The following is a 23021-nucleotide window of genomic DNA, read 5'->3' as shown; positions in this document are numbered from 1 at the left end:
TTTATACTTCATGTTGTAGTACTCTCGTGTACTTTTCTATAGACTCACTTTAAACCTGTCTGACAGCGAGTCGTGTCTGTGAGGTCAAACTCAGGGCTCAACCTGCCACACTGCTGCCCTCTGCTGTCTGTTAGTGGTGCTACACACAGACACCTGAACGCATCTTAAAGGGACCGTCTGGCACAGTTCAGACCCAGATCCAGACCCTAGTCCCAGTTCAGAACCGGATCCAGCCCCTAGTCCCAGTTCAGAACCGGATCCAGCCCCTAGTCCCTCTCCCTAGGGAGCCTCACTGAGCTGAGAGTGGGAGAGACCAGAGACCAGGGACCAGAGACCAGAGACCAGGGACCAGAGACCAGAGACCAGAGACCAGAGACCAGAGACCAGACTAGAACTGGGCCAAACCCTCATTCATTTATTTATCCAACTAACTGGAGGTGGACAAAATATTAGAAACAGTGAATAGACTGATCACCGATCGATCACTGATCATTGAGCTGATGTATTGATGAATCATTGATTAGAATGAGGAGACGGAGACGGATCTTTGGACCTGATATCAGTTTTATTGTTTCTGTACAAACGAGAACATCGACGGCTGCAGATGTTTCCTCTTCACACTCGAGAAGGATACAGCATCTGGAAACAGACAGGAAGTCAGACAGGAAGTCACAGACCGTCACAATAAAAGACAACACAGAGGAGACGGGTTAACACACTCACAGTTTCCAGCTCTTTACTAGTACTCCACACTAACCCTGAGCTCTCAGTGGAGCTACAGACTCTTTACAGACTCAATAAGAAAGTCCCAACCGAATATATATATTTGAATATAATTGTATTTTTGATTATACATTATACCCATACTATACCGTAATCAATAGGACTAGTGGAATTAACATATTGATATTTGTAGTACTTCTCTTTTCATGTGAAACATTAAAATCAATCAGTCTGAGCGATGTATTGTGAACTTGTTCAGGTACAGGAAACACCTGCTGATGCGTTTAAAGACACTCAGAAATCTAAGAATTCAACAGGCAACAAACCAACAAGTGACTTTGTTGTGACTCTCAGATGTCCGAGTGTCCCTGAACACAGCGGAGGTCCTTGAACTCACCACTCTGACTCTGTGTCCCATGGCTTTAGCTGGCAGGTTGCTGCTGAACTTGGCTCGGACCATGCCGCTGCTCCCGTGGGCCCGGGTCACCTTCCCCCAGATCACACGGGTCTTATTGGGTTTACCGCCCGGCGTCACCGTGTTCCTGCAGACACAACACAGGGTCCAGTTAACCCCCACACACACCGGTTTCAGTCTCCCGTCCGTCTAATGGACGAGCGTCTCCCGTCCGTCTAACCGGGCGAGTGTCTCCCGTCCGTCTAATGGACGAGCGTCTCCCGTCCGTCTAATGGATGAGCGTCTCCCGTCCGTCTAACCGGGCGAGCGTCCCCCGTCTGCCTAACGGGCGAGCGTCCCCCGTCTGCCTAACGGGCGAGCGTCTCCCGTCCGTCTAACCGGACGTGCGTCTCCCGTCCGTCTAACCGGACGAGCGTCTCCCGTCCGTCTAACCGGGCGAGCGTCTCCCGTCCGTCTAATGGACGAGCGTCTCCCGTCCGTCTAATGGACGAGCGTCTCCCGTCCGTCTAATGGACGAGCGTCTCCCGTCCGTCTAACCGGGCGAGCGTCCCCCGTCTGCCTAACGGGCGAGCGTCTCCCGTCCGTCTAACCGGTCGAGCGTCTCCCGTCCGTCTAACCGGACGAGCGTCTCCCGTCCGACTAACCGGGCGAGCGTCCCCCGTCTGCCTAACGGGCGAGCGTCTCCCGTCCGTCTAACCGGGCGAGCGTCCCCCGTCCGTCTAACCGGTCGAGCGTCTCCCGTCCGTCTAACCGGTCGAGCGTCTCCCGTCCGTCTAACCGGGCGAGCGTCCCCCGTCCGTCTAACCGGTCGAGCGTCTCCCGTCCGTCTAACCGGGCGAGCGTCTCCCGTCCATCTAACCGGGCGAGCGTCCCCCGTCTGCCTAACGGGCGAGCGTCTAACGGGCGAGCCACTCCCGTCTGCCTAACCGGGCGTGCGTCTTCCGTCTGCTTAACCGGCGTGCATCTCCTGTCCCCCTAACCGGTCGAGCGTCTACCATCTGTCTAACCGGGCGTGCGTCTCCTGTCCCCCTAACCGGTCGAGCGTCTACCGTCTGTCTAACCGGGCGTGCGTCTCCTGTCCCCCTAACGGACGAGCGTCTCCTGTCCGTCTAACCGGTCGTGCGTCTCCTGTCCCCCTAACGGACGAGCGTCTCCTGTCCGTCTAACCGGTCGTGCGTCCCCCTAACAGACGAGCGTATCCTGTCCGTCTAACTGGTCGAGCGTCTCCCGTCTGTCCAACGGGAGAGCGTCTCCCGTCTGTCCAACAGGTGAGTGTCTCTTACTTCTTGGCCTTGTAGACGTAGGCGCAGCGTTTCCCGAGGTAGAAGTCCACCTCGTCTCTGGTGTAACATCCCTCGAGCTTCAGCAGCGCCGTGTTTTCACGCTGGTTCCTCAGACCGCGCTTATAGCCGGTGAAGATGGCCTTACTCCATAGTCTGACCAATCAAACACAGACACAGATCAGTCTGACCAATCAAACACAGAGAGAGTTAGTAGTGGAGACAGCAGCTGGACTCAGGTGAGACCAGCCGACAGGTGCTGCTGCTTACCTTCCAGGCATCGTCAGTCTTCTCCAGGTGAGTCCACCTGCACACACAAACAGTCACATGATCAGCAGAGTTCACTTCTGTTGTCCCCAGCAGCTGGTCTGTTCTACTGTCTGCTCACAACCCATCAAAACCCTAAATACCAGGATGTAGAGTCCCAGGTGTAGCTGAGTGATCAGACCGACTACAGTCCACCACCTGTCTCACCTTCACAGCACTGAGATCAGATATGAGCAGCTGTGTGGAGCTAACAGGAAGCTAACAGGAAGCTAGCAGGTAACATGTTGCAGCCACAGATCTTTAGGGGGACACGGGCCGCTGCCTCAGCCGGTCCAGCCGGTCCTCAGGGCCTCGTCCCACCCAGCTCATCACCTGTGTGACCTGCTGCCGTCTGGCTACAGATACAGCTCAATGAAAGCACCTCCAGACTCCGTTTGTCTCTCTGGGTCATACGGACACGGAACAGACAATACATCTGCAGTATGAATACACTAAATGTGAAATACATCCGTCTGTGCAATATATCCTTTGATACAAAATACACGAGTTCAACTACCTGTTCACACGTTACTTATTTACATCCCATCTGCTTCATACTTCTACTGTAACACTTGTTTCTATTCATTTACTCCATCTACTGTTTTATTTGCTGTATAACTGTTTGACCTGTTCTCCGTTTATCTGCCTCGTTTAGTCTCCAGGTTAGTTTTAAAGCTCTGACCAGACGTGGACTGAATCTCCTATTGAACACCACGACATGAAGGCTTTCTGTTCTGTTCCAACAGCTGCTCTCAACTCTGGAGCTACCAGCGGACCGGTTAGAGTGTAACACCTGATGGACATCCGTCTGAGACATAAACACGACTCTCTGATGCCAACACGCTGACTAACATCCCGGTAACCTCCCGGTAACACGCTGACTAACATCCCGGTAACCTCCCGGTAACACGCTGACTAACATCCCGGTAACCTCCCGGTAACACGCTGACTAACATCCCGGTAACCTCCCGGTAACACGCTGACTAACATCCCGGTAACCTCCCGGTAACACGCTGACTAACATCCCGGTAACCTCCCGGTAACACGCTGACTGTAACATCCCGGTAACCTCCCGGTAACACGCTGACTAACATCCCGGTAACCTCCCGGTAACACGCTGACTAACATCCTGGTAACCTCCCGGTAACACGCTGACTGTAACATCCCGGTAACCTCCCGGTAACACGCTGACTAACATCCCGGTAACCTCCCGGTAACACGCTGACTGTAACATCCCGGTAACCTCCCGGTAACACGCTGACTAACATCCCGGTAACCTCCCGGTAACACGCTGACTAACATCCCGGTAACCTCCCGGTAACACGCTGACTAACATCCCGGTAACCTCCCGGTAACACGCTGACTGTAACATCCCGGTAACCTCCCGGTAACACGCTGACTAACATCCCGGTAACCTCCCGGTAACACGCTGACTAACATCCCGGTAACCTCCCGGTAACACGCTGACTGTAACATCCCGGTAACCTCCCGGTAACACGCTGACTAACATCCCGGTAACCTCCCGGTAACACGCTGACTAACATCCCGGTAACCTCCCGGTAACACGCTGACTGTAACATCCCGGTAACCTCCCGGTAACACGCTGACTAACATCCCGGTAACCTCCCGGTAACACGCTGACTGTAACATCCCGGTAACCTCCCGGTAACACGCTGACTAACATCCCGGTAACCTCCCGGTAACACGCTGACTAACATCCCGGTAACCTCCCGGTAACACGCTGACTGTAACATCCCGGTAACCTCCCGGTAACACGCTGACTAACATCCCGGTAACCTCCCGGTAACACGCTGACTAACATCCCGGTAACCTCCCGGTAACACGCTGACTAACATCCCGGTAACCTCCCGGTAACACGCTGACTAACATCCCGGTAACCTCCCGGTAACACGCTGACTAACATCCCGGTAACCTCCCGGTAACACGCTGACTAACATCCCGGTAACCTCCCGGTAACACGCTGACTAACATCCTGGTAACCTCCCGGTAACACGCTGACTGTAACATCCCGGTAACCTCCCGGTAACACGCTGACTAACATCCCGGTAACCTCCCGGTAACACGCTGACTGTAACATCCCGGTAACCTCCCGGTAACACGCTGACTAACATCCCGGTAACCTCCCGGTAACACGCTGACTGTAACATCCCGGTAACCTCCCGGTAACACGCTGACTAACATCCCGGTAACCTCCCGGTAACACGCTGACTAACATCCCGGTAACCTCCCGGTAACACGCTGACTAACATCCCGGTAACCTCCCGGTAACACGCTGACTAACATCCCGGTAACCTCCCGGTAACACGCTGACTGTAACATCCCGGTAACCTCCCGGTAACACGCTGACTAACATCCCGGTAACACGCTGACTAACATCCCGGTAACCTCCCCGGTAACACGCTGACTGTAACATCCCGGTAACCTCCCGGTAACACGCTGACTAACATCCCCGGTAGACACGCTGACTAAACATCCCGGTAACCTCCGGTAACACGCTGACTAACATCCCGGTAACCTTCCCGGTAACACGCTGACTAACATCCCCGGTAACCTCCCGGTAAACGCTGACTGTAACATCCCGGTAACCTCCGGTAACACGCTGACTAACCATCCCGGTAACCTCCCTGGTAACACGGCTGACTAACTCCCGGTAACCTCCCGGTAACACGCTGACTAACATCCCGGTAACCTCCCGGTAACACGCTGACTAACATCCCGGTAACCTCCCGGTAACACGCTGACTAACATCCCGGTAACCTCCCGGTAACACGCTGACTAACATCCCGGTAACCTCCCGGTAACACGCTGACTGTAACATCCCGGTAACCTCCCGGTAACACGCTGACTAACATCCCGGTAACCTCCCGGTAACACGCTGACTAACATCCCGGTAACCTCCCGGTAACACGCTGACTGTAACATCCCGGTAACCTCCCGGTAACACGCTGACTAACATCCCGGTAACCTCCCGGTAACACGCTGACTGTAACATCCCGGTAACCTCCCGGTAACACGCTGACTAACATCCCGGTAACCTCCCGGTAACACGCTGACTAACATCCCGGTAACCTCCCGGTAACACGCTGACTGTAACATCCCGGTAACCTCCCGGTAACACGCTGACTAACATCCCGGTAACCTCCCGGTAACACGCTGACTGTAACATCCCGGTAACCTCCCGGTAACACGCTGACTAACATCCCGGTAACCTCCCGGTAACACGCTGACTAACATCCCGGTAACATCCCGGTAACACGCTGACTGTAACATCCCGGTAACATCCCGGTAACATCCCGGTAACATCCCGGTAACACGCTGACAGGACCGGGAGAGAAACTATAGTTTATACCGGCTCCACCGCCAGCAGACCGGGAGGTGTCTCTGAGTCTCCCCGGCCAGCAGCCTCTCTGCCCGGCCAGGCTCCGCTCCACCAGCCGCTGTTAGCTCCGGTAGCTGTTAGCTCTGCTATCCAGTCTAAATCTCCGCCATCGCGGCCCGCAGCAGCGCCCCGCCGCGCCGGTGCCCGGGGCGCAGTGTGCCCGGTGCGTGGCGGCGGGTATTGCGCGGGCAGAGGCTGTATTAGAGGAGTTATTTCAGGTTGTAGTCGGACATGCAGACACTCACCGTCTCTCTCCGAACAGCAAGATGGAGGGAAAGGATGCGCGAAAGGGATGCTGGGTAATTATGGTCCACAGAGGTGTCCGCGGAGCTGCCTGAACAGAAAGAGGAGAAATTAATATCTTACTTTATTTCATGTTTTAATCATTCCTACTATGTTTTTAAGTATCCCGCCTTTACTTTATACTTTATTATTTTAGCCAATTTTACAGTTTTTTATTTTAAAGCACTTTGTGTTAAAACAGCTGCTACACAAATAAATCTTATTATTATTATTATTTAATAACCCCTTAAAGGGCCTGTTAGTCAGAATCATAATGTGTTGTTAACAGCTTCACCTGTGTCCGTTAAGTCAACTGAAGTCAGCGTCCTGTTGCTGGCGCTCGTGCTCGCTCTACATAGACATGAAGGAGCATCACTTCACAAGACACGGGAAACCTCTGTTGGTCTGGAGGAGCTGCAGCAGTTATTTCTGCACAAACGTCCCCTGAACATTCACTAGATATTCTCAGAGCTAAACTAACTCTTCTGCAGTGTGGAGTGAGCAGCATGCACGTGAGAGGTGGAGAGAGAGAGAGAGAAGGAGCGTGGTGTGTGAGTGAAGGCAGGCAGAGGAGCAGAGACTCCGGTCACACGCCAGCTCGTGTCCCACCCGGTACATTTATACGCTTAAAAAGTTACAAACAGTCCCTTTAAAACATCTAATCATTAACTTGTGTTGATTAATATGTTTTATTATTCTAGATATATTCTATTTAATTACATTTTTTGAATCATTTTAATCTTGAATTGGATACAAATAGAATGTATGTATGAATTAATCCTGGGAGTGATAACAGATAATTATAATAAATATATCATAATGAAACAACATATAACATCATGACAGCGTATAAAAGCTTCATTATAGAACTTCTATTGTTCCCTTAGAGCTCCATGTGGAACTAAATACAAAGGAAAGTAATAGAAGTCTACCGGTCAGACTGCACAAGAGAAACAACATGAAACTGTTTATTAATCTATATTGATATACATATATATATATATATATATAGAAGTAAAGAGAGACGTGGATGAGGTGATGGAGCGAGTCAAATTAAAATATTTATTTAAAGCATTTAAACTCAACTCTTCATACAGATGTGTTCAAATCTTTTATACAGAAACAAGAAAACAGGAAACAAATGTAAAACTGACAGTCTGTTTGTCCTCCATGAGACAACGGTGGAATGTCCTTTAAAACCACATGAGCCCGCCGTCACATGACCCCGTCACCGCCGCCACATAACCCCGTCACCACGTCACATGACCCCGTCACATGACCCGCCGTCATGTCACATGACCCCGTCACTGCCGCCACGTCACATGACCCCGTCACATGACCCCGTCACATGACCCCGTCACCGGCGCAGGAGAAACACACGAAGAACAAAAAACATTAAACATCTGTACAAACATGACACCACCTGGTCAGTCAGCGCACGAGGACGCCCGTCTGCTCAGGACACGGAGACACGGAGACACAGAGACACGGGATTGGACAGCACAACTGTCAATCAATCACAGTGGGGGGTGAGGGTCTGCTGGGCCCTGAGTTCGGCCTCACAGGACCAGATTAAAGGTGCCAGGTGAAGCTGCGTTCAGGGTCCCTCTGGTCCCAGCCGCTCAGCTGAAGGTGTGATGCTGCGTTCAGGGGAAATAGGAACAAACTGAACATCATGTCCCCTGAATGCAGCATGAGAGATAGAACATGCTGGTCATCGTCTCTGTGGAGGTCAAACTGTGACATCATCACATCCAGAACAACCTGAACTCTACGTACAGAACCAGGACCGGGACCGGATCCGGAGCAGAGGGTCGACTCTCAGTCTGGAACGGTGACGTACGGTGACTCCACCGCAGGAACACGGCGACGCCACGACCGCCTTTAGAGTTCGCTGCTCCTTTAACCACGTGGAGATGACCTCGTGAACAAAAAACAAAGTCTCTCGTCCTTTGACCTTTGACCTTTGACCCTGGACTGCGTCCGTCCATGATGCTCTATGTGACATATATATATAATATATATATATATATATGTATATATTTACAGAGTATATTTGTACACATATATTCAATAAAGACCGTGACTGGTTTAGCGTCAGAGGATTCATATAAAAAATGTCCCAGAATGCAACAGAAACATCAGCAGCTCGTCGTCTGAGGTCTATTTATTCTACTACTCTTCTTTATTTATGAGCGTTAATAAATAACGTTGACGTGTTGACGTGTTGAACGTTTACAGACGTGTGACTCAGGCCTGTTGTCCTGATCAATAAAGACATTAGATAATGTTATTAGTGTCTCTGATTTCATCGGAACGTTATCGTGCCGTATAAATAAAGTTTTATTATAAAGTTAAAAAAAAGAAAGAAAATTACTCAACTTTGTGAAACTGTTTTTAATGAATGAATGAATTATGACCCCTCAGGTCAGGTGATTAAAGGTCAGATAATGATGGACTCTGAGCCGCAGCACGTGATCAATGAACCTGATTGATGTTGCTAGATGAAGGTGATGACCACCTGATTGGATCGGCCAGGTCACCTGAGCCGTCACAGAGACAAAGAGATCCTGTGAACGGAGACGAGACGTCCGTCTGACGTCAACAAAGAGCCTCCGAGTCAGAGTCACATGACCGCTGATGTCACTCAAACTGACGTCCAATCAGAACTCAGTCAGGTTTGAAATAGTTTGGATGTGACGGAGAGAACGGAGCCGAAGACTCAACTGATCTCACAACATGCTACCTACAGTTAGCACTGTTAGCTAGTGTTAGCGCCACCTCCAGGTTAGCTAGCATTAGCATGTACACCTGTACACCTGTACACATGTACACCTGCGTATCGCCGTCATGAGGACGTCATCTCTAAACCAACATTATCCACACAAGCTGATGTTAGCATGAAGCTACATTAGCGCAGCTAGCTGTGATGCTAAAGCTAGCATGCTTTTAGCTAACTGTTAGCTAATTATATTTGAAAGATGTAAACTTTAAAACCAACTAGCCCAGTTAGCTCCCATACAAACCAACTAGCCCAGTTAGCTCCCATACAAACCAACTAGCCCAGTTAGCTCCCATACAAACCAACTAGCCCAGTTAGCTCCCATACAAACCAACTAGCCCAGTTAGCTCCCATACAAACCAACTAGCCCAGTTAGCTCCCATACAAACCAACTAGCCCAGTTAGCTCCCATACAAACCAACTAGCCCAGTTAGCTCCCATACAAACCAACTAGCCCAGTTAGCTCCCATACAAACCAACTAGCCCAGTTAGCTCCCATACAAACCAACTAGCCCAGTTAGCTCCCATACAAACCAACTAGCTTCATAATGTTCTTATATTAATAACATGACATGCTAATGATGTTATCATCTCAAAACAACATGTTAGCTACATTAGCTTCAGCTCCAAACCGACTCATTGAATGTTAGCTCGTATTTGAAGCTAGCCGTTTCACCGGAAGCTTCACAGCTAGCTTCATGTTAGCTTCATGTTAGCTTCATGCTAGCTTCATGTTAGCTCGTATTAGCTTCATGTTAGCTTCACAGCTAGCTTCATGTTAGCTTCATGTTAGCTTCATGTTAGCTCGTATTAGCTTCATGTTAGCTTCACAGCTAGCTTCATGTTAGCTTCATGCTAGCTTCACAGCTAGCTTCATGTTAGCTTCATGCTAGCTTCATGTTAGCTTCATGTTAGCTTCATGCTAGCTTCATGTTAGCTTCATGCTAGCTTCACAGCTAGCTTCATGTTAGCTTCATGCTAGCTTCATGTTAGCTTCATGTTAGCTTCATGTTAGCTTCATGTTAGCTTCATGCTAGCTTCATGTTAGCTCGTATTAGCAGTGTCTTCTGTACATTTATGGACCAATATTAGCTTGAATCTCAAACCAAGTGGTTTAATATCAGCTAATAATGAATGTTAATCTACAAACCAACACGGTTCACAATGTTAGCTAGTGTTAGCGTTGTTAGCGTAACATGAATACTGCTACCGTTAGCAGCGAGCTCCATTAGTGTCATCTGAATGAACAACCTGCTGTACATTTATGCTAACTACTGTTAGCTTCATCTTTTTCCATGTAAAGTAACATTAGCATTTAGCTACATTAGCATTTAGCTACATTAGCATGTAGCTACATTAGCATTTAGCTACATTAGCTTCCACTCCAGACCAACCGGGTCACGTAAACCACGTCACTCTTTCTTGTAGTCACAGGTTTTAAAGACTATTTGACATGTTTGGTTTGTTTTTAAAGTTGAATTTACACATTTAGTGTCTGAATGTTATTAATGTTATCCGTTAGCTCCGTTAGCTCCGTTAGCTTCAGCGTGTTTATTAGATCCATAAATAAATCAGATCAGAGATCAAGAAGGCCTCGACCTCCACGACGGTCCGTAACAGAAGACGACCCGCAACGTTAGCAGTTAGCTGTGTCAGCTCTCAAACCTCCTCCATCCATCAGGCTGATAATGACATCATCAACCATCAGGCTGATAATGACATCATCATCCATCAGGCTGATAATGACATCATCAACCATCAGGCTGATAATGACATCAGCCTAACGTCCAGATGGAATCACAGGACTGTTTATAGACGGTAACATGATGAGATGCTGTTGGGGATTGTAACGTTCCTGTTCTCTGAATGACTGAATGAATATAACCTGCTCATATTTAGCTCTTTATTCATTTCACTCTACGGTCGCTCTCGTCTCTACGTCCACCGAGCAGCTCGTCCGTCAGCAGGACGATTGAACTCAGGTATGGGTGAGTACGCTGGTCTATGGACCAATCAGATCCCATCATTTATTCACCTGTTTAACTGAGTTCTTCTTCTCTGCTCCAGAACAGCAGCCTTCACTGTGCTGTCACCCTGGAGGTATCATGGCTACTACTGTTTTACAGCAGAGAAGAAGAACTGACTCGTCACAGCTGTTTATTAATAATAATAACTATATTTGTATCATGCTGTTATTGGATCGGTGCTCGGTATCGGTATGAGGAAGGAATAAATGGTCTCAGAACATCTCTCCAGATCTTCCTGTAAGTTGGTGGGGGGGTGTAGGAGCTGATCTGGATCAGCATTATGAATGACTCATGGAGACGACCCGGTGGAGCTCTGATCTCTCAGAGTCCTTCTGGTGTCTCTGTGGTCTCATTCTCTAGTTAGTGGAACCGGTCCCAGGGTTAACGCTGAAGACCCGTTAACAGGTAACGGCTGATCACTCTGAGCTACGAGCTGTGGGACATGTTGTCTTTGAGGGTTCAGCTGTGCCGGTCTCTCCGTCAGAACCAGACCTGCTGCTGTTCTGGATCACTCTTGAAGACCCAGACCTGCTGCTGTTCTGGATCACTCTTTAAGACCCAGACCTGCTGCTGTTCTGGATCACTCTTGAAGACCCAGACCTGCTGCTGTTCTGGATCACTCTTGAAGACCCAGACCTGCTGCTGTTCTGGATCACTCTTTAAGACCCAGACCTGCTGCTGTTCTGGATCACTCTTTAAGACCCAGACCTGCTGCTGTTCTGGATCACTCTTTAAGACCCAGACCTGCTGCTGTTCTGGATCACTCTTTAAGACCCAGACCTGCTGCTGTTCTGGATCACTGTTTACCTCTCCACCTGAACACGTCACCACTAACTACCAGGAGCGTTACAGGAGGTCGACTGAGCGCGTGCGGTGGTGGTGGCGGCGGCGGCGGCGGCAGCGTCTACATGCTGGCGGAGGGTCCGGGCGTCGGCGTTGTCGTGGTGACGGGGTGTCTGGGCGGGGCCAGGTCCAGCAGGGCGCTGACGGTCCGGGCCACCTGGGGGAGCCCTCGCTCCTCCAAGATGTGAAGAGGAAGACACAACTGACTCTACAGAGACAGACACCACAGAGGAAGACACACACACACAGCCGGGGGGGGGGACAAAAGAAAACACAACGGAAAGGCGGGTCAACGGATGGTAAATTAAATTAATGAGTAAAACAACAGTAACCATGGCAACACAAGGGATAAAAAAACAACCAGGGGCAGCAACTCAACATGAGAACATGAGCTGATGGAGGAAAGAAAGAGAGACAGGAAGGAGTGACGTATACACGTTGTTATCACGTTAACGTTGACAGCCCTAATATATATATATATATATGTATATATATATATATATATAAATATAAATATATTTATATATATATATAAACATTGAGCATCTTTTCCAGTGGAGAGTTAGAGACACAGAGTGAGAGGAGGAGCTTTAGTTCACTTTATTCATGTTCAGAAGGTCAATCCTCCTTTAGAGACACTCACTGTTAAAAAACACTCAGACACTCAACACATCTTCACCATCATCATCCTCACTCTTCACCATCATCATCCTCACTCTTCACCATCATCATCCTCACTCTTCACCATCATCATCCTCACTCTTCACCATCATCATCCTCACTCTTCACCATCATCATCCTCACTCTTCACCATCATCATCCTCACTCTTCACCATCATCATCCTCACTCTTCACCTTCATCATCCTCACTCTTCATCATCCTCACTCTTCACCATCATCATCCTCACTCTTCACCATCATCATCCTCACTCTTCACCATCATCATCCTCACTCTTCACCATCATCATCCTCACTCTTCACCTTCATCATCCTCACTCTTCACCTTCATCATCCTCACTCTTCATCATCCTCACTCTTCACCATCATCATCCTCACTCTTCACCATCATCATCCTCACTCTTCACCTTCATCATCCTCACTCTTCACCATCATCATCCTCACTCTTCACCATCATCATCCTCACTCTTCACCATCATCATCCTCACTCTTCACCATCATCATCCTCACTCTTCACCTTCATCATCCTTACTCTTTATCTCCAATAAAGCACACAGCGCCATCAGCAGTAACCCAGTTCAGGAAGTGATCATCTCCCTGGTTCCCTCCACTAACAGGAAGTGATCATCTCCTAACAGCCAATGGGATTGTTCCATTGGGTTTTGGATTATTACAGTAAATAATCTCTGTGGTAAACACACATTTTGTTCAGGAGGATAATCTCCACTAATGAACACCATTTTATGATTTATGAAGCATGAATGCAATCAGCAGAAACCATTTCATAGTTTTTCTTTGTAGTTAGCATCATACTCATTTGTTTTTGTAGCATCTTGTTCAATCTTTAAAAAATGTTCCTTCTCTGTTTGTCAGAGTTGCATTTCAGAACTCTTCTTGTTGGACCTGCTGTCTCTGAACGATCACCTCTCCACAAACACCGATGGAGCCAACAAGAGTTCTACACGGTTCTTCAGTTCTTAAAGAACAGGTTGTCCTGCTCCACACAGACATAGCAGTAAAGTGCTGCTTACGGTTCTTCTGTTTGTTGTAGTACCTGAATCTGGATTTAGTTTCACCTCTTGAGCAGAACCCAGATTTAGTTCCAGGAGCTCCAAAGCAAGTTCCTGCAGGGGATTTAAAGGACCATGAGAGTCCCTGACCTGCCAACACTGAAGGGTTCCTACAGTTTCAGGAGTTCTTCCCCAAATAAAGGGACAGTCGCTCCATGTTGAAGTTATCTTTATTCATGACACGTCAGCTGAGTGTCTCAAACACTGTTGGTATCACAGAGAGGAAGACCACGAGAAAAAACAGATTTTTCGTGCACAAAGCTCGTTTCCCAGAACATGTGTACATACAGTACGGCAGGTTTCTGGCATGGGGGGGGGGAGGTCTCCAGAGGCTGTGTTGGGGTGGGAGGATTGACTCTGGACCACTTTACAAATAGTAAAAACTGTCAAAAAACACACTCAGACAGGCAGCCAAACATAAGGCACACGGGGTGGAGCTTCAACAGGCAGGAAACAAGTTTCAGGGTAAACCTCCAACTTTGGGGGATTGTCAAGTTTCACCTGAGGGATCACCTGATCCTCCGAGGGATCGCGTGATCCCTCAGAGGATCACGCGATCCTCCGTGGCTTCAAAGAATCTCTGATCCTCAGGGAGATAACAGACATATGGCAAGTTTAGCAGAGGTGGACAAAGTCATTGTTCTGGCTTGTTCTTGGCTATGAAGTGCTGACTCAAGGCCAACAAGCCCCAAATAAAGGCCAAGTAAAAACCAACAAGTCCCAGGTCAAGACCAACAAGTCCCAAGTCAACACCAAGTAAAGATATACTTCTACGTCAAGATTGACAAGCCCTAAGTCAAGGCCAACAAGTACCAAATAAAGACCAAGCCAAGTCCAAGTCTGAAGTCAAGACTAACAAGTCCCAAGTCAAGACCAAGTCAAGACTAACAAGCCCAAAATAAAGACCAAGTAAAAATTAACTCCAAAGTCGAGACCAACAAGTTCCAAGTCAACACCAAGTCAAGATATACTTCTACGTCAAGATCGACAAGCCCTAAGTCAAGCCCAACAAGTACCAAATAAAGACCAAGCCAAGTCCAAGTCTCAAGTCAAGACTAACAAGTCCCAAGTCAAGGCCAAGGCAAGACTAACAAGTCTCAGGTCAAGGCCAGCCAGTACCAAATAGAGACCAAGTCCAACCCCGAAGTCAAGGCCAACAAGTTCCAAATAGAGACCAAGTCCAACTCCCAAGTCAACACCAACTAAAGACCAAATCCTAAGTCTAGATCAAGAAGTCTCAAGTCAAGACCAACAAGTCTTAAACTTTTCATTGGTCTGACTGCTGGTCTTCACTAACATACACACCTTTACCTCTGCTCTGAAACCTGATTGGCTGCTGTCGGATTGATTCAATCAAAGTATCTGTTGTCAGGAAACTGAAGACGGTAAAGAAGATTTGGGGATATCAAGTCATCCCAAGTTAAAAGGCTAAGGTCCAAGTGAGGTCATGAGTCATTGGTGTTTAAGTCAAAGTTGAGTTGCAAATCTTTTGTCAGGTCTTATGTCATCAGACTCAGGGCCCGAGTCCAAGTGGTTGGAGTCCACACCTCTGGAGTTTAGACAGCAGGGATTTTAAGGACTTTAAAGGCTTGATTGGTTTGATTTGTAAATGATCACTGTGACGACAGCGTGACGTTGTGACCCCGTGACCAAGCCATGTGACCGAGCGGACGCTACTGCGCCTGCTCTATGGGCCCAACGGATGCGGAAGATCGCCGGAAGGTCCGGGTACCCTTCCACTTGGAAGTCGAGTCAGCCTCCAACGCTGGATCCAGTTCTCTTTATACATCCATGGATACAGGCCTTGTACTGGACTGCTGTGATGAAGGCAGAGCTCTACGCTCCACTCCTAACCTAATGGTCATGAGCTCCAAGCACTGATCAATGAATGAGATCAGGGATACTAGTCACTTAAGTGACTTTTCTTGGAGGTATTCCAGGCACGTGCAACTGGAAGGAGACCCCGGGGGTAGACCAGGGATACACTGGAGGGGTTACATATCCCATCAGGCCTGGGAAGGACTTGGGATCCTCCAGGAGGAGCTGGAGATCACAGCTAGGGAGACATGCATTGGCACAGCTTTTCTTAGTCTGCTGCCTCCACGATCCAAGACTCCTGGACGCCTCCCTCTGGAAGTCCGGAACGTGACTGGAGGGGCCAGTGGGGGGAGACACCTTCCAGTGTTGACGTTCAGAACAAGTCTTGATTTCCAATGCGGTTCCACGTGGTACAATCTAGTTCTGATGGGGTACACCCCAGCCCTTATATATCGACCACCTGGCCTGGGAACGCCTGAGGGTCCTCCAACAAGAGCAGGTGGCTACCATGACGGACATCTGGCTTATCTCACTACGCCTACTGCAACCACAACCCAGGCCTGGTGAGATGGATGATATACAGAGCCGAGCTAGACGTTAGCGAGGTGTTTCTTCATGGCTCAAGTTTTTGTGCAAAATACAAAATGTTTAACTACTTTAAATGTTGTGCTTATTTAATTACGGAGTTATTTTGGTGCATAGTGGGAACCGCTGATAGTGATCAAGTAGTCCGCTGACAGTGTCCACTTTGGGTCTTTTACTACACGACAACATCTGGAAAAACATTTTAAAACTACGTTAGACTAACGATAGTTGAATTCTTGTTTTGTTTTTTACTCTACTCCCATGATGCTTCGCCTCGCGGACCGTCTGCTTTACGGCTGGACACGCTGCGGTAGGGCTGCACAATTAATCCGATATTAACCGCGATCACGCTTTAGGCTTCTGAACATGATCGCCTGAGATGTTGATGTTTGAAATGTGCTCCTAGAAAAATGCTGCAGCAGATCAAATCTTCCTAAACTACCAGCCAGCAGCCAGCGATCCAGATGTTTTGGCTTCACCTTTGGGTATAGATATTATCTATACAACCAATGGGAATAAATTAAGAGCATAAAATTGTTTATCTAGCTCTTATTTGTGCTAATTTTGCTCTCAAAGTGCACCAGATTGAAGGATTTCACTTTAAATTGTAGCTAATAAAAGGGGTAGGGTGAATATTACTACGGATGCACCGATACCACTTTTTTTCAGACCGGGTACAAGTACTTCCATTTCGGTACTCTCCGATACCGAGTACCGATACGAGTACTTCTCTGTGCCTAAAGACCCTCGTTAACAGCTGGAGGGTGAGAGCGACGCACGGCAGGCTGGGGAGTCCCGCATACGAGGCGGTGCGCCGCGACCGGCTGTAGGTCGGCTTGGAAAGGCTCGGGGCGGAGGTGCTTCCCGGGGCCGTGGACAGAGTGTCACCGGGGCGGACTGTCCTCAGTGCACCCCGACCACGTCGTGCCCCCAGGGCGGGGCTCGGCCCACGTAAAAGGGGCCAGGGGTCTGCGGCGATGTCGGCAACCCACCCGACCCGTCTTGAAACACGGACCAAGGAGTCTAACACACACGCAAGTCAGAAGGTGCAAGCAAAACACCGTGGCGCAATGAAAGTGAGGACCGGCCCGTCTCACCCGCACCTTCGGGGAGGTGGAGCGCGAGCGCGTGCAATAGGACCCGCAAGATGGTGACGAGAGGTTAACGTCACGCTGCTGTAAAGTGGTATCGGTGCCGTTGTATCAGAGCTGTTATGCGAGTACATGAGCACAGTATCGGACCTGATACTGGCATCGGTGCATCCCTAAATATTACTGTATTTTTTCATATTGCAAAATATATTTATATTAGAAAAAAATACTTCAATATCAGTTTTTTCCAACCCTGTGAAGCCATGAATGTACATCAACAGGGATGTAGCACAGCATGGGAGTGAAAGCTGCGCTCTGTTTGTTTTAATGTGAAAGTGAAATCAAAATATGTATGATGAATTATCGTGATGAATAATCGTGATTATCATTTTGGCCATAATCGTGCAGCCGGCCAACAACGGCGACGCCTTCCCCCCCTCGGTGAGAGGGAAGAAGCAGAAGAAGCGAGCCAGTAAATAATGAAGCGGTCAGTTTCATTACTTTGTCTTCATGTAATAAATATAAACATGTTAATTAGACGGTGATGGATCCGACCCGGACAGACGTGGTGACTATCAGCGGTTCCCACTGTACGGAGACGTTCCTGGAGACGACATCAGTGATAAGACTGAGACGTGGTTTCTGTTGGACATGTCGTCCTCAGGCTGGTTCAGGCGTGCGGTGCCAGGTGTACGTAGATGGCACACAGCACCGACATGATGGACAGGTAGAAGAGGGCGAAGCCCGCCAGCTGGACCCGAGGGGAGGGGTCGATCGGGGGCGGGGCCATGGACAGCAACACGCCCACCGTTCCATAAACCCCGCCCCCGTCCCCATCCAGGACCTCCCCCACTGAACAGAGACTGTCCTGAGGGTGTCGAGGTGGGATGGACACGGTGGAGGATAAACGGTCAGAGACAAAGAGATGAAAAAAGGAGTGATGAAAGACGGGAAGATGAAAGAGAAGAAAAACAGCTGTTAGTGGAGGAGAAGCAGTGATGTCACGCAAGTCCTTCAGTGAGGCCACGCCCACGTAGACGCAGACAACCACGAGGTTTCTCCTCGTTAGCGTAGGAGCCTCCACCGTTCTATACTGGTGGTACTGGTCCAGTCTGGTGCTACTGGTGTTACTGGTCCAGTCTAGTGCTACTGGTGGTACTGGTCCAGTCTGGTGGTACTGGTCCAGTCTGGTGCTACTGGTCCAGTCTGGTGGTACTAGTCCAGTCTGGTGCTACTGGTGTTACTGTTCCAGTCTGGTGCTACTGGTGGTACTGGTCCAGTCTGGTGCTACTGGTGGAACTGGTCCAGTCTGGTGCTACTGGTGGTACTGGTCCAGTCTGGTGGTACTGGTCCAGTCTGGTGCTACTGGTCCAGTCTGGTGTTACTGGTCCAGTCTGGTGGCACTGGTCCAGTCTGGGTATAAGCTACAGTATAATCTTACCTGAGGAACACCCATCCTGCGACACGCCTCCAGGAAGTTCTCAACGTTTCGTCGACATTTGGCCATGGTGAGTTTAGGCTGCAGGACACAACGCAGCACCAGAGTTATAATAATAACCAACAGCAATCTCCTTAATAATAATAATAATAATATTAATAACAACAATAACAATAATAACAATAATAATGATAATAATAATAATGATGATAATAATAATAATAATGATGATAATAATAATAATAATGAGAATAATGATAATAATAATAATAATGATAATAATAATAATGATGATAATAATAATAATAATGATAATAATAATAATAATAATAATGATAATAATAATAATAATGATAAGTTCTCACCACAGCGGGGGAGGGGACGTGGATGCTGGGGACGGACCGAGGTCTCACGTGATTGGCCAAGTGACAAAGCACCACCCCGTCTGTCAGAGCTGCTCCCAGGTCGCTAGGCAACGACACCTTCAGACGAGCCTCGATATTCTGACAGAGAGACAGACAGAGAGACAAACAAAGAGACAGGTAGAGCGACAGGTAGAGAGACAGACAGAGAGACAGACAGAGAGACAGGTAGAGAGACAGACAGAGAGACAGACAGAGAGACAGACAGAGAGACAGACAGACAGACAGAGAGACAGACAGAGAGACAGACAGGTTAACATCCAGTCCATCAAACTCAGGGACTGTGTGTGATGTCAGCAGGAGTCACACCAGAACAGGTGTACCAACCTTCCTGAGCTGCTCCACCAGCTCAGCATCTTCTCCCACCAGAGGAGGAGCAGCAGGAGCAGCAGGAGCCTCCACCCGGGTCTGAGGAGCAGCAGCATCACCTGGACCAAACACAGAAGTCACACACTGTCCACGGCTGGTTCACCTTCAGATAACGCTGCTGAGTTACACTGAGAGCTGTCAGAGAGCAGCAAACACAGTCACCTCATGCTGCTGGTTTACAGCACACTAGCAGCAGTGTTGTAAAGCAGCTACACTGGTGATCAGATGGTTTACAGCACAGCGGCAGCAGCGTTGTAAAGCAGCTACACTGGTGATCAGATGGTTTACAGCACAGCAGCAGCAGCGTTGTAAAGCAGCTACACTGTGGTGATCAGATGGTTTACAGCACAGCGGCAGCAGTGTTGTAAAGCAGCTACACTGGTGATCAAATGGTTTACAGCACAGCAGCAGCAGTGTTGTAAAGCAGCTACACTGGTGATCAGATGGTTTACAGCACAGCAGCAGCAGCGTTGTAAAGCAGCTACACTGTGGTGATCAGATGGTTTACAGCACAGCGGCAGCAGCGTTGTAAAGCAGCTACACTGTGGTGATCAGATGGTTTACAGCACAGCGGCAGCAGCGTTGTAAAGCAGCTACACTGTGGTGATCAGATGGTTTACAGCACAGCGGCAGCAGCGTTGTAAAGCAGCTACACTGTGGTGATCAGATGGTTTACAGCACAGCGGCAGCAGCGTTGTAAAGCAGCTACACTGTGGTGATCAGATGGTTTACAGCAGCAGCGGCAGCAGTGTTGTAAAGCAGCTACACTGTGGTGATCAGATGGTTTACAGCAGCAGCGGCAGCAGTGTTGTAAACAACACCTGAACACCTGAACGCCTCACCTTTCCTCTTCTCTTCTTTCTGACTGAGGCGAAACAGGAAGCTCTCTGGTCTCAGACCGGCTGTCCGACAGGAGGCCACGCCCCCTGAGCTGGGGTACGAAGGCGACTGATTGGCTGGAAGAAAAAACACATCAATCAATCAATCGATCAATGAAAATCAGTCAGTAAAACATGACAGGATGTGAACTCCAGAGTCATGGAGGTGATGTTTTACCTGTAGGAGACAGAGCAGCTCTGTCCTCTCCCTGCAGAAACACAGGACAGGAAGTGAGACAGTATTTAGAGATGCACTAACATGAGATGTATGAGCAGTATCAGGGTACGGGTTCCTGTGGGGGCTTGGCCAAACTCTTACCATGAAGAGGGCGGAGTCATCTGTGTGGGTGGAGCGTCTGGAGGGGTAGACGTTCTGAACACACACACACACACACACACACACACACACACACACACAGAGACATGAGGTGAGGGTGAACAGGTGTGGAAGTGAAGGGGCGTGGCCTACATCTAGAGGAGGCGGAGCTACAACACTGATTAAATTACCAGAACACACCTGAACCAGTAAGATGAGAGTATTCAGAGCGTTCTGTCACTTTAAGGGTTTTAAGGAGTTTTAACCAGAATTAAAACAGATGTGACGGATAAATATGAAGGTTATTATTATTATTATTATTATTATTATTATTATTAAGGAGGTACAAGCAGTGAACATTTAACCCTGATCCAGGACTGTCAGAACGTTGAACAAACAGATGAAGATCCAACACCAGGAGGTGACCACGGCGTCACGCCGCGGTGTCACGCCACGGTGTCACGCCACGGTGTCACGCCACGTTGTCACGCCACGTTGTCACGCCACGTTGTCACGCCACGTTGTCACGCCACGTTGTCACACCACCGTGTCATGCCACCGTGTCATGCCACCGTGTCATGGCGTCATGCCACCGTGTCATGCCACCGTGTCATGCCACCGTGTCATGCCACCGTGTCATGGTGTCACGCCACCGTGTCATGGAGTCACGCCACCGTGTCATGGTGTCACGCCACTGTGTCATGCCACCGTGTCATGCCACCGTGTCATGGTGTCACGCCACCGTGTCATGCCACCGTGTCATGCCACCGTGTCATGCCACCGTGTCATGCCATGGTGTCATGCCATGGTGTCATGCCATGCCATTTTGTACCACCGTGTCACGTTCCAGTATAAACAAAGCTTAACAGTGGTGTGTAGAGAGAGACTCACCTCGCTTTCTGGACTGGACTTTGTTGGACTCTGAGCTGCTTTATGCTGAAAAACAACAACAACAACAACAACAACTGTTAGTGTGAACTGGTTAGACTGGTTAGACTGATTAGACTGGGGTGTGACTGGTTAGACTGGGGTGTGACTGGTTAGACTGGGGTGTGACTGGTTAGACTGGGGTGTGACTGGTTAGACTGGTACCTTAGTGTAGCTGGTGACGGAGTCTCTCTGCAGAGATCGGTTCTTGTGTCTCTCCTCGTCGTACCTCAGAGCAGCGAGCTGAGCCTCCCTCCTCATCTTCTCCACCCCCCCGGAACCAACAACACCTCCTCTCTGAGGGGGGGGACAGACAGACAGACAGAGAGACAGAGAGACAGAGAGACAGACAGAGAGAGAGACAGACAGAGAGACAGAGAGACAGACAGAGAGAGAGACAGAGAGACAGACAGAGAGAGAGACAGAGAGAGAGACAGACAGACAGACAGACAGACAGACAGACAGACAGAGAGACAGAGAGACAGACAGATGGACAGACAGACAGATGGACAGGAGTAGCTGTGATTTGTTGTTGATGGTGTAAATCATGAAGTGATGTTTGTATCAGGCAGCAGAAGGGTGTTACCTGGCTCTGAGCACTAGAGGGCGCTGGGACTCCATCAACCACACTCCTACAGAACAGAGAGACAGACAGACAGACAGAGAGACAGCAGACAGACAGACAGACAGACAGACAGAGAGACAGCAGACAGACAGACAGACAGACAGACAGACAGAGAGACAGCAGAGAGACAGACAGACAGACAGAGAGACAGGATGTGAGACAGCTCAGAGGTGTTGTACAGTCAGCATGTTGTCTGTCAGTCAGTAGTACTCAGTAGTACTAGAGTACCTGTGTAGTCTCCTCGTGTCTTCTGTCCTTGAGTTGGTTTTGACCGGAGAACCCTGGACACACAAACAGGAAGTCAAACAGAGCTTTACAAAATAAACTAACTAGGGCTGTCAGTCCATTTCAATATTTAATCCCACATTTTGTATCTGTTCTAAATGAACCTTAAAGGGAGATCAGTCCAGTATTTAATCCTCTTATCAACATGGGAGTGGACTAATATGCTGCTTTATGTAAATGTATGTATATATTTATTATTGTAAATCAATGAACAACACAAATCAATAACAGATATTGATCCAGAAACCCTCACAGGTACTGCATTTAGCATAAAACAATATGCTCCAATCATAACATGTCAAACTGCAGCCCAACAGGCAACAACAGCTGTCAGTGTGTCAGTGTGCTGACTTGACTATGACTTGCCCCAAACTGCATGTGATGATCATAAAGTGGGCATGTCTGTAAAGGGGAGACTCGTGGGTACCCATAGAACCCATTTACATTCACTGATCTGGAGG

General features: G+C 48.8%; 2 protein-coding genes across 3 annotated transcripts; both read right to left on the bottom strand.

Moving 5' to 3' along the window:
• Positions 1–544: 544 nt before the first annotated feature.
• On the bottom strand, positions 545–6468 carry rpl35a (ribosomal protein L35a). Of its 2 annotated transcripts, none has more exons than XM_037763227.1 (5): positions 6370–6468; positions 2689–2725; positions 2422–2574; positions 1121–1265; positions 545–639 (listed from the first exon to the last, which is right to left on the bottom strand). In XM_037763227.1, the coding sequence occupies exons 2-5, from the start codon at positions 2697–2699 to the stop codon at positions 616–618; spliced, it is 333 nt and encodes a 110-aa protein (XP_037619155.1). In that variant the 5' UTR covers positions 2700–2725; positions 6370–6468; the 3' UTR covers positions 545–615. The 2 variants fall into 2 exon arrangements, with proteins under 2 accessions (XP_037619155.1, XP_037619154.1); XM_037763226.1 differs by lacking the exon at positions 6370–6468 and adding an exon at positions 3058–3151.
• Positions 6469–11679: 5211 nt separating this feature from the next.
• LOC119484423 (DISP complex protein LRCH3-like) lies at positions 11680–22584 on the bottom strand. The gene is made up of 11 exons (XM_037763224.1): positions 22504–22584; positions 22237–22282; positions 21816–21947; positions 21615–21659; positions 20727–20780; positions 20586–20616; positions 20372–20485; positions 19488–19588; positions 19104–19241; positions 18742–18819; positions 11680–12266 (listed from the first exon to the last, which is right to left on the bottom strand). The coding sequence occupies exons 3-11, from the start codon at positions 21909–21911 to the stop codon at positions 12120–12122; spliced, it is 804 nt and encodes a 267-aa protein (XP_037619152.1). The 5' UTR covers positions 21912–21947; positions 22237–22282; positions 22504–22584; the 3' UTR covers positions 11680–12119.
• Between the last annotated feature and the right edge of the window lie 437 nt (positions 22585–23021).

This window comes from Sebastes umbrosus, unplaced genomic scaffold (genome assembly GCF_015220745.1).
Source record: "Sebastes umbrosus isolate fSebUmb1 unplaced genomic scaffold, fSebUmb1.pri scaffold_209_arrow_ctg1, whole genome shotgun sequence".
NCBI classification, from domain to species: Eukaryota; Metazoa; Chordata; class Actinopteri; order Perciformes; family Sebastidae; genus Sebastes; species Sebastes umbrosus.
Note: the sequence above shows the minus strand (reverse complement) of the source record. Positions and strands in the feature narration are given on the sequence as shown.

Excerpts from the sequence above, each read along its gene's own strand:
- rpl35a (XM_037763226.1), bottom strand. The coding sequence starts at position 3,136 with ATGACCCAGAGAGACAAACGGAGTCTGGAGGTGCTTTCATTGAGCTGT. Across the intron at positions 2,575-2,688 it reads AGACTGACGATGCCTGGAAG|ACTATGGAGTAAGGCCATCT; the intron begins GTAAGCAGCAGC and ends TTGATTGGTCAG. Across the intron at positions 1,266-2,421 it reads TACGTCTACAAGGCCAAGAA|GAACACGGTGACGCCGGGCG; the intron begins GTAAGAGACACT and ends TTGTGTCTGCAG.
- LOC119484423 (XM_037763224.1), bottom strand. The coding sequence starts at position 21,911 with ATGAGGAGGGAGGCTCAGCTCGCTGCTCTGAGGTACGACGAGGAGAGA. Across the intron at positions 20,617-20,726 it reads ATGACTCCGCCCTCTTCATG|GGAGAGGACAGAGCTGCTCT; the intron begins GTAAGAGTTTGG and ends GTGTTTCTGCAG. Across the intron at positions 12,267-18,741 it reads GCAGGATGGGTGTTCCTCAG|AGTCAGTTGTGTCTTCCTCT; the intron begins GTAAGATTATAC and ends CTGTCTCTGTAG.